Source organism: Vicia villosa, linkage group LG7 (genome assembly GCF_029867415.1).
Source record: "Vicia villosa cultivar HV-30 ecotype Madison, WI linkage group LG7, Vvil1.0, whole genome shotgun sequence".
In the NCBI taxonomy this organism is placed as follows: domain Eukaryota; kingdom Viridiplantae; phylum Streptophyta; class Magnoliopsida; order Fabales; family Fabaceae; genus Vicia; species Vicia villosa.
This window is the reverse complement of record NC_081186.1, coordinates 100,060,145-100,071,560: the sequence shown is the minus strand read 5'-3', so window position 1 is coordinate 100,071,560 and position 11,416 is coordinate 100,060,145. Positions and strand designations below refer to the sequence as shown.

At 32.1% G+C, this 11,416-nt stretch overlaps 1 protein-coding gene across 2 annotated transcripts; it reads left to right on the top strand.

Moving 5' to 3' along the window:
• Positions 1 to 1,863: 1,863 nt before the first annotated feature.
• On the top strand, positions 1,864 to 9,369 carry LOC131616142 (UMP-CMP kinase 3). 2 transcript variants are annotated; one of them, XM_058887395.1, is made up of 10 exons: positions 1,864 to 2,107; positions 3,168 to 3,224; positions 3,669 to 3,720; positions 4,603 to 4,720; positions 6,422 to 6,578; positions 6,682 to 6,762; positions 6,850 to 6,957; positions 7,044 to 7,115; positions 8,155 to 8,200; positions 9,207 to 9,369. In XM_058887395.1, the coding sequence occupies exons 2-9, from the start codon at positions 3,195 to 3,197 to the stop codon at positions 8,161 to 8,163; spliced, it is 627 nt and encodes a 208-aa protein (XP_058743378.1). In that variant the 5' UTR covers positions 1,864 to 2,107; positions 3,168 to 3,194; the 3' UTR covers positions 8,164 to 8,200; positions 9,207 to 9,369. The 2 variants fall into 2 exon arrangements, with proteins under 2 accessions (XP_058743378.1, XP_058743377.1); XM_058887394.1 differs by having other exon boundaries at positions 1,864 to 2,172.
• Positions 9,370 to 11,416: the final 2,047 nt, after the last annotated feature.

The following is an 11,416-nucleotide window of genomic DNA, read 5'->3' as shown; positions in this document are numbered from 1 at the left end:
ATTGATAGATGAATAGTGATCCAAAACAACAAATAGAACATGAATAACAAGATATTCACCATATATTAATCATTAACCAAGTTCATACACAAAAGATTAAAAGAAATACATATTTACAAAGTAACTACCTCTAATCTTGACACAAGAAGATGTTTAGCTCTCCATAGCCATGGAAGCTTCAACAACAAGCAACAAAACAAGATTTGGTAGCATCAAACTCAAATAAAGATGAAGAAAGATGCTTTGAAATCTTGAAAATACACTTGAAAAAGTTTTTTCTCCTCTCTTATTCTTTGCCCTAACTTGTAGTCTAAAAGTGTGTTATGAAAAGTTGGTGGAAAACCCCTCGAAAATATAATTTTAAGTGCCTAAACACATGTGGCTTAAAAGTAGGTCCGCTAAGCTGACAACACAAAATATATGTTTTGTCTTCAACTCCCGCTTAGCGGAATGCCTCCGCTAACCGGACCCAAAATAAGGATTCACCTCTGCCATGCCCCGCTTGAAGCGAGGTTATGAATCTTTGGAGCATAAGCGCGCTTGTGGTCCGCTTAGCGGACTTTCTGATATAAATATTCTTCTTTTAGTCTCCAAACCTCCTTCCAAGCTCATTTCATCAAAGCCTTTCAATCCAAGCTTGCCAAAATAATCAATACCTATATAAAGATAAAAGAAAAGTCATAAAACTTAACTTATGTACAATCTAAACAAAATATTTATTTACATAATATTACACTAAAAGGAATCAAAACTTGGCGAAAGAGTTAAGAAATACCACAAAATCTATGAATAAAATATGTACAAATAGGATTCTAACATACATCCTCCTTTATACTTTTATAAAGATCATTGTGAAAGTAAAAAGAGAAATATGTTTGCTCATAATATGTATTCCAGTAACATCAAAGGACCAAAAAAGATTTAGGTACCAAAGATAGAAAAGACAAATTATGATGTAGATGATGATATCGACAATTGCTCTTTAAGCTACACAAAGGAAGAAATAAACATGTTTTATTGTTCAATTCCTATAAGGGGAGAAATTTATTTGGATGATAATAGGAAGACAAAATCATTGAAACTTTGATTTTTTTGGTAAGAATCCTAATCTTACCCTTAAGCCTTATTAGAGCTTTATTACATAAGCTATTTAGAATGAAGTGAGTTTTGTAACAAATATCTCAAGCTACTAGATCCACCATCTACAAATTAGATCCCATCAAAAGAATACTAAAAATTCAAAATTTGAAATCTATCTCTGAACAAAGACAAACATTCAATCTTCTATAAGTGCAGGTAGATGATAGAGTTTTGAAAACATTAAAAAAAAGTGCAAGAGTTTACTACTAATCTATCTAAAAATTATTTTTAAGGCAAAAAAAAAACTTTTTTCTTGTATATTATTCGGTGATTTATCCAATTACTTAATCGCTAGTGCATATGAATTACCGAGAAATGATGAATATATCACAATCTACATCACCCCACTAACTTATACATCTACACCGTACTTTATTCAAAAAATATATACTAATCAATTTTTTACTAATTTTTAATTCCATTTTGGTAATTGTGCAACACTAAATTCATTGAATACATGTGGTGTAAATTTATTTGGTGTAAGAAACTAGTTAACAAATAGCATACCTCTACTTACAAATGTCTCTATTATACATTTTAGATTATAGTAAAATTAAGAAAATTAGATTATTACTCTAAATCTATTCAAGTTTTTTCCTTGCCAAAAAGCCCTTTATCATAATTAAACTATACTCTAGCTTCGCTTTTACCAAAAGGCACTCACTAACCTTTTTATTAATCAACATACTTACTCTTACTTAAAAATTGGATAAAGGGATCAGATTATTTTTTTTACCAGAAGAACATGATGGTTGGCAATGACACTTACACAAGAATCTTCGCACCTTCCTCCCTTTTTGTTGAAGAATCCTCACAATCAAAGCCGTGAAAAACGTTCATTGTAGCCGTTACAATCACGCAACCACCTCCCTCGCCTTCCCTCACTCCATGAAGTTAACTTTCCAATTTTACCCCTACCGACTAATAAACTAACATTCTCACATCGCTATAAATACCATAAAGGAAGGTAACCATACTTTCCATCCCAACAATTTTCAGATTCACTATTTTTTTTTCCTCTTTCGTGCAGAGGTAACGAACGCATCTCAAATTTTTCTTCCATTTTTACGCTTTCCCTTTCAATTTCGATTAGATCTCACCGAACTTATCTTCGATCCGTGCTTTCATTTCATTTTTCTCTATTCCGCGCGCATTGTTTGATTTTCGTTTTGAAATTCGCGTGTTTGATTTTACCGCGTGAGAAGAATAAGAAATTTAGGTGAATTTTTGACATTGATTAGGGATTTCACTCGTGATCTTACAGTATGCTTTAAGATTTTGTTTTGTTTTTCATTTTTATGGTACCTGATTGATGAAATGATGGTGTTATTCTAGTTTTGATTTTAGTTTATGAATTTTGTTGAGATTGTTCTGGTTTTAGTGTTTGTGATATTGTTCTGGATTTAGATCTGAAGTTTTGATTCATGATTTGGTTAATGGTATTGCTATGAGTGAGATTCGGTGAAAGTTTTAACGGAGAATGTTTTAACGGAAAATTGTACGAGAGTTCGAGTGCCTGCATGATCTTTTGATTGCATGATCTGTTGATTGATGAATGTCATTTTTTAATAAGCCGAATTTGTTGAAAGCAAGTGTATATATAAGCGGTTGTATGTAGATTTTAATATGATACGTAGATGAATGTATACGACTGAATGCATTTTCCTTTTTTGAGTAGTTATTTTGAAAGATCTTGAGATTAAATATTTGGACAGAAGCATGGTCTTGGATAGATCATTATGGCGAAAGTTGATTCATGCAGCCAATCTCACTTATTGGATAAGTCTTGATTGTTGTTGTTGAAGTTTGATTGTTCTATTTTTTTATTGTGTCCCCCGTGAAGTGCGTGGTTTGGCATATTGGTGAAATGATTGTTTTACCATATGTCATTTTATCCTATCCGTATTTCAATCAGTGGTGTGTGATGGAATGGAATAGATACGCGGATTGACATATTTGATTCTTCTCTGCAAATGAACTTCTGTTGGACTCAGTTATAATACTTCTATGTATTTTTCTACTTGCAGATAAAGACAGTTTAGTTGATACTACTCATGGGGACAGTTCTTGAAGCTGCAATCAAGGTATTCATTATGTCACATATGGACTTGGTTTTGCTCTTTTTTCCATTTTGAAAATCTGATTTCACTAGTTATTTATTGTGCTATTATACAACTGTATAGAATTTGGAGATTCAAACTTTTAAAATGTCTTTTCCTTCATAGAATGTGCTGTACATTAGACTGTAGGATATGCCGGAGTCACGGCCAACAAAATATTTACTAAAAAAATATAAATTATATGGTTTGGATTCCTATTGGTGAGATTGTGTAAATTGTAATGCAGCATTGATTTCAACTATCTTTTCAATCGATTGTTCGATTGTAGAATTTTAATAGTGTCATTTTTAATGCAGTAGTATCGATTTCAAGTGTTTTTTAACCCTTTATTTGATTGTAGGATACAAGAGGTATTAATTCTGATGCAGTGTTAATGTCAACTGATTTAAATCATTCATTTGTTTGTAGGATAATCTTGGAAGCCTCCTAAATAAAAACCCTACAGTTGTGTTTGTGCTAGGTAAGCAACGGTTATTTGCATTCAAGTCTACGAATCTCCAAAGTCATCTTCCCTCTGTATAATATTTTGTAAAATCCTATCCATTTTATCTATTTCTGTTGAACATACATACTTTCTTCATTGCCCATAACAAGCAATTTGGTATCTAAAACGTGAATTATAGTTAATTGTTGAGTTTTGCTATAGATAAAGGGTTACCTTGTAGACAAGATATTTGACCAATGAATATGGAAGTACATAATATTTTTTATCATTGAAACACTTTTTTTTTACTTCCTGAACTTTCATTACGGGAAAGAAAGTAGAGCGCGCTGCTGAACTTTTTTAATTCTACATTCATGTTCTAACAATTCCTTCTATTAGAATAAAGTAGTCATGGTATTTTCACGGTGGTTCTAATATAAATATGTTTGGATAACCAACCAAATTAAGCACTTATATTTAATAATAAATTATGTTTAAACTATTTTTGGGATTGAAGATAGAATGAGATTCAGTTCTGCTTTAGCTATTTCTATAAGCTCTTATGGGGAGCTTATTGAAATAAGCTTAAAACAACATCTGGGCATCTGATAAGCCTTTCGAAACACACACAATTGTCACTGCCTTAAGCTACACCTAAATAACTTGTAAAGACACTCTTCCAAATGCACCCATAGTTGAAATGAGTGGGGATTTTTTCACCAATTACTAGCTATTACCAACTTAACTTATGGTGTGTCGTTTATTGTTTAACATCATTTTTTATTGTTCTTTTGCCCTTTGAAAAGCCAATTTATTTATTTATTTATCCATTTGTTTTTGTTGTGTTCATTATTGAAATTGTTGGATCACTTTTTCTAATCGAAGTTGATTATTGATCTAATAACGATAATGGTACAGGTGGCCCAGGCAGTGGAAAGGGTACCCAATGTGCAAACCTTGTTGAACATTTTGGGTTTACTCATCTCAGTGCTGGTGATCTTCTGCGTGCGGAAATAAAATCTGGCTCTGAAAATGGGTACAAATTATGCTCCATAGTAATAGATTCATAGTCCTGTTTTGTTGACTCTTATTAGTCCTTTTTACTCCACTAGAAATAGTAAATGGCTAGTTTAATAGGTGGTGATATATATAATTTCACTTACTGTCATTTGGAAAGAAAACAAAATACCCATAAATCCCATGAGAAATAGGGTAGCACAAAGAGTGAAATTATATATTTTTTGTCTCGAAAATGTAACTCAAAATTGTGGTCGTTGTGATTCAAAATCTGTAGTAGTCTCTAATTGTACTTATTTTATATACATGCGTGTGTGTGTTCTCTTGCAAATGTTTGATATTTTCATAAATTCCAAGGATCAATCTTTTGTGATTTTTTGTAAATAAAAGCTTGCGTATGGCAATATGACATATAGATTAGGCCATGATGGTAATCTTGTATTACAAATGTTTTAGGAGGGACGGTAGGGTAGGGGTCGTGGTTTCTACCTTGTGGATGCTAAACTATAAACATTTTCTAATAAATAGATTTCAAACTTTATGATTTTGTTTATCCCCGTGTAAGAGATAAATTTATTTTTTTATCACTTCATAATGAATTCTTAGTGAATGAGCCCATAGCCAATGATGAAAATTCTTACACACACACTGGTTAACGATAGAGCCTACAAAGACTTTATATAGAGTGTCACCCCTAACTTTACAAACCAGTTTTGTAAAGTTGAGTTAAGCTTAATCCAAATTCTATGATGGTATCAAAGTCTATCCTAGATATGCGTTGGCCTTCCCGCTTCTTGCATCGCCCATGCTTCGGGCTCAATGAGGCTCAAAAGTGAGGGCGTGTGATGGAAATTTGCGGTCAGCCCCTAGCCCGCTTAAATTGCGGCATTTTGTTTGTCTTTATTGCAACCTCCCACCTCTTCATTGTGTTGAGTGTGAAGGGGTGGATTTAGTCCCACGTCGCTTAGAGATATGGCATGTGTGGTGTTTATAAGTGGGGGCAATCCACACCTCACAAGTCGATTTTGTTGGGATGAGTTAGGCCCAACTCAAATTCTAAGTTCACGGGACGTATGAAAGAAAGAAAATAGTAATTTTACCTATTTTACATTTACACCATGTTGCCAACTACACTTAGTGGGATAAGATTTGGTTGCTGTTGTATAACTATCCATTTTTTAGGAACATCAAATTATATGCCAAACACTTTTTAGAAAAATACTCGGGATTAAATTTCCATATTTTTATTCTTGGGTAACTTATTCCTCGAAATCCTTTATCTTGGGTAATTTATTCTTGGAAATCATTTTATGAATCTTTGAAACAAACATCCCCTAATAAGTAATAACTTGCGAGTGGTGCACACAATATTAATTAGAGAATACAATTGAAAAAAAGATTTTAATATTGCACTAGAAAATGAATATGGCCTTCCCTTTGAGACTTTCTTCTTCTTTCATTATGGGACAGGATATTTTCTTTCTCATATTTTCTAGTTTTATTCAGTAGATTATTTGCATATACTAGGTTATTGTGATGTATTTTCTAGTTTTATTCAGTAAATTATTTGCATATACTAGGTTATTGTGATGTGTCTTTCTTTCCAACATCATCATCTGAACAATGGCATATACTAGGTTATTGTTGGTCTACCGTCTTCTTTAAGTTTAAGCTGTCTGTGTCTTTTAGCATTTACCCATTTATTTCTGATTTTTAACAGCACAATGATCCAGAATATGATTAAAGAAGGAAAGATTGTTCCATCTGAGGTAACAATTAAGCTTCTGCAACGAGCAATGCAGGAAAATGGCAATGACAAATTTCTTATTGATGGTTTTCCTCGCAATGAGGAAAACCGTGCAGCCTTTGAGAAAGTGGTAATTGCTATTGCTGTCAAATAGAACCTTTTCACTTTTAGTTGTCTCCCAAGCAGATACATGTACTAACTTTTAATTTCCAAAATGCATTATGGATTTGCAGACAGGAATAGAGCCAACATTTGTCCTATACTTTGATTGTCCTGAGGAAGAGATGGAGAGACGACTTCTTAGTAGGAACCAGGTTATACAATATACATAACTAAAAATATATATGCATTTTTTTATGCTTTTCAGTGCTTAATACTGGATGTCAATGTCGATTATAAAGGGTAGAGAAGATGACAACATTGAAACAATAAGGAAGCGATTCAAGGTTTTCTTGGAGTCTAGTCTCCCTGTTATTAATTATTATGATGCTAAGGGAAAAGTCCGCAAGGTAATTGATAGCTGTGCTTTTACTATGTTTTGACGAGTTTTTTGTTTTTCTCGAATACTAAAGGACTTAGAATATTCTCTGTTTAGATTGATGCTGCAAGGCCTGTGGAAGAGGTATTTGATTCAGTCAAAGCAATTTTTGGTCCAAAAAATGAGAAGGTAAATCACTATGTTCGCATTATGTCCAAATTTTATATGTACAAGTTCCATTTTCTATCAAAGAGAAAATCTGGAAATCATTGTTATCGTTGTTAATATTCAAATGTATTTTGTCTTGATATTGCAATATGATGCGTGTAAACTAAACTATAAAGAAGCCCATGCCTTGCATGGATTTCTAAAGAAATTTAATTTGATGCACATTATTAATATTTTAATTTTGTTGTGAGCATATAAATGTTCAATATTCCTAGATTTTGTAATTTGACCTAATTCAGACTTATAAAACCGACTTGTAAGATGAGAATATTCCGTACTTCTAAAAAACTCCCCTCGCGCCCAACACTATTGAATTTAGTGCGTGGATGTATATAGTAGAGAACCCGATAGTGGAAATCTGATAGTATGTGTCCCATCAAATCTTGAAGGAGGCTTTAATATTATTTTAAAATTGTGATTTAATTTAACCTAACTCAACCTTACAAAAGTCAGTTTGTAAGGTGATGATTATTCTCACTTATAAACATTTAATTTTACTTTCTTAGATTTTTTTTTTTTAATAATGCAATGTGGATTGTAGGTATGTTTCACATTTTTTTTGAATAATTAAATAAGATTAAAAAAAGATAGATAAGAATGTTCAAAGGAAAATGTTTTTGGTTAAAGATAGACTAGGTGGTATTTAAATTTAAATAGAGATACAGCTATAGCAATTTCATTAGAACTTTCAAATAGCTGGCTCACAACCTGGGCTTTTGAGAAAAGAAACATTTAATTAAAATAATTAATGGAACCATCACGAGTGGCAAACCCGATAATCCTCTAGTATGATCTACTTTTCTGATTGAACTACTACTAAGGAAACTACGGAATTTTGAAAATGATTTCAGAAGTGCAAGAATTTGTGGCTTTTCACTTTGTGGCTTTTCACCTTGAAATATGGAAGAGAAATTATTTATTAAAGTGAAATATTAAATTTAGTCTGCCATTCAAATTGCAATATATTCCTGGAATTGATGTTTATCTATGGTATTTGCAGGCTGATTGAGTATATCACCCTTGATTTCATGCTGGATTTTTAAGAGGTAAAAGTTTGCATCATGAATGGCAATAGATCCCATTTATTAGTTTATTCATGCATTGATGCTTTTTGCTGTATTTTGTTCTGGAACCTTTATAATCGTATAACTAGTGGGACAAAAAATCATATTGAGTAGCTGATAGGAAAAACACAGATCTTTGTGAAGTACTACTGCAAGAGAATTATGATTAGGGCGCAATTCTTCAAGGGAAGTTTATATCATTATAAAATATTATTAGATTTAGACTAGATATACATTTAAAAGCAAGACATCAATTCTTTTTTGGGGTGTGCCTTTCTTGTCTCTGTCTTGGCACTCTGTCCGGACAAGAGGATGCGTTAAGAACCTTTGTTATCTTGGTTAGCCTTGAAAAGTTAAGAATATTATTAGATTAGATATACTTTTGAAGGTAAGGCGTTGATTCTTTTTGAGGTGTGCTTTTTTGTCAAATATGTAGTCACTTTGTCTGGACAAGATGACATCTTCCTGCATCTTGTGTAATACTAATAACTTCAGATATCTTGGTTAGTAAAGAATATTCTGATGGAATTGATAAGTAAAGAAAGGCACACAATCGGTGGTTACTCTTGCGTCTTGAATCATCCAAGTTCCAACTATCACTAAGGTCTTGAATCATCCAAGTTCCAACTATCACTTTGGTATATTATTGGGTTGATTATTGTGTGCCTATAATTTCTTTACAAGCTATCTTACATCTAGGTCTATACAGAAAGTTGTTACTTCGACACAAAACTGACACTGCATGTCGGTCACCTTATGCAACATACTGAATTGGTGTGTTGATTCCATGAGAGCAAAACGTTTATATGCATTCTCATCAGTTAATTAACATGTTTGTTTTTAACTATTGTATCTGTTTTATATGGTGAATGGAATTTACATTTTTTTTGTGTGATTTTACAAATGTTTAGTTACTTATTTCATACATTGACTATTTGTTTTTGTTGATGATGATAATTTATTATTTGTCTTGTTGTTGCTTTTTCAGGTCACATTAGTGTTGGCTGCTGGTTCTTTTGCCTCACATTTTGATGCTAGATATAGAAAAATCAATTTTATACTCGAGGCTTATGCCTCTATATTGTATTGTATTGTTGTACCTTGTGGACACATTCATTTATAACTAATAATGAATTTTGTTGTTGTGATTATTATTTTTTAGTGAAATGTTTGAGTAATTTATTCAGTGAGGACTAATTCACCAGCTTTGTGAAGCATGCACCATCGTCACCTTACACAGAGATCTTATACTTTCTAATTCTAATGGAGTGCAAAATTTGCTACACTTTGGTAAAAAATTCCTGTTGAGTTAAAATTGGCCATGAAGATAAAAAAGTTTCAACTATTAAAAGTTGCTTTGCATGTCAACATTACATTATTTTTGAAATTCTAATGACGTTATTATCCTACTAAATAAGATAAATCATGGTAAGATAATACATTACTTTATATTTTTTATTTTTTAAAACCTAATGTTATTTTATAAAACAACAATAATCAACAATTTTTAAAAACAACTCATATCCATTATCACGTACTAGTATTATTTAAACATTCTGAGTTAATTGTTTCCATTATCACACAATCACATTACTAGTAAAATTGAAAACATCAAAAGAACTAATTGTTACAACCAAAAAGAAAAATAATAGAGAAGAAATTGAAACTTCAAATTCATATCCAGTGATGAAGGAAATTACAAAAAGAGAACACCTAATGCAATTTGTGTATCCACAAAGTAAGAAATTCTTACCACATAGTAACATAGAAAACTCAGGAAAAAAACTAAACTCTAGGAAACTATAAAGAAACACTTTGTATCCACAAATTCTTGAATCTTGAAGAAACTCTTTCTAGGATCAGTAAGTAATCTTTATCACTCTCATCTATTAACAATGTCATTCCATCTTTTCTTAACAATAATGGATATAGTAATAATCCAACTTATGCCATTAATGATTGCAACCACGGTAGTAGATAATACAAACGCAGATAAGACATCAGCAACAGATGCAAGAACCATAAGCACCACGATTTGCACGATACGATGACCACTAACAGGAAGACGGTATATGATTGTGTTAAACATGGAGATAAGAAACATTGAGTGTACAAGGATAAGGAACATTCTCATGAGAAAAGTGTGATTCGCAACGAAGTCAGTCATACCAAGATTTGATATGTTCTCCACAGCAAAAAATGCCAGATATACCAAACTTAGTTGTGTTATGGTGTCGGCGACTGCCATAAAGATTTTGATGTCACTCCCATTGCTTTGTTGTTCAAGAGCCATTGTTGTTGTTGAAGAAGAAGCTTGATTTTGATTCTTAGGGTTTGAGAAAGAAGTTACAAGAGAGGGCTCGCTATTCAAAACTCTTTCAAATTTATGTGTAGCTTCTCTCCGATTCTTCCTCTCTTTTAAACCGACTCCCCTTTTTATACTTGAATTGAATTTGTTTTATTTTTAAATTTTATTAGTTAATAATTTAAACTATGCTTTATTTTCGGCTGATTATCACGAACCCCTTTAGGAATGGAAAAATAGCACACATCAACACAAAAATACTTATTCGAATATTAATAAGAACGTTTGGAATATTAATTAATGTTTTGTAAATAATTAAATTTATTTTAATTAAAATAAATATTATATCCATGATAATTAGACTTTACTGCTGCGTTATTATTAGTAATATAGTATAATTAATATACTTGTAATTTTATTTTATTGTTATGTGATCATGATTCAACAATAATAATATAATGAATCTTAATTATTTAGAAAAATTCACCTTTGAGAATTAGAGATGAGTGATGGAGGGATAAAATGGAGCTCAGACACGTTAGATCAGACCTTCGCTGTGGTGGGTTGGGCTTCCGTTGCGGTGGTGAGGGGGTGGATCTTCAAGGTTACCTCTCCAACGCCCAAGTCGTGATTAAGTGAAAAGTACTTTGAGAGTGAGAATAAATTGAATACTTGAAATGACGTGATCCGGTCTTTATATAATATAAATCGTTGTGTGTGATTTGACGCTTGATGTGAGTTGCAATTCGATTAGATTCAATGGTGAGAGATGTGATGTATGTAGGACGTGATTGTATGTCCTCAGCAAATATGAGGGTCCATTTATTTCGTCCGCATTCATCTTCAACACTTGTTATTGGATTGCCATTTCTAAAGTTTTGCTCATTATGATC

What these genes read in the sequence shown, in the direction of transcription:
- LOC131616142 (XM_058887395.1), top strand. Translation starts at nt 3,195, where the DNA reads ATGGGGACAGTTCTTGAAGCTGCAATCAAG. An exon ending in TTCTTGAAGCTGCAATCAAG is followed by an intron (nt 3,225 to 3,668) that starts GTATTCATTATG and finishes ATTTGTTTGTAG; the next exon opens with GATAATCTTGGAAGCCTCCT. An exon ending in CTAAGGGAAAAGTCCGCAAG is followed by an intron (nt 6,958 to 7,043) that starts GTAATTGATAGC and finishes TTCTCTGTTTAG; the next exon opens with ATTGATGCTGCAAGGCCTGT.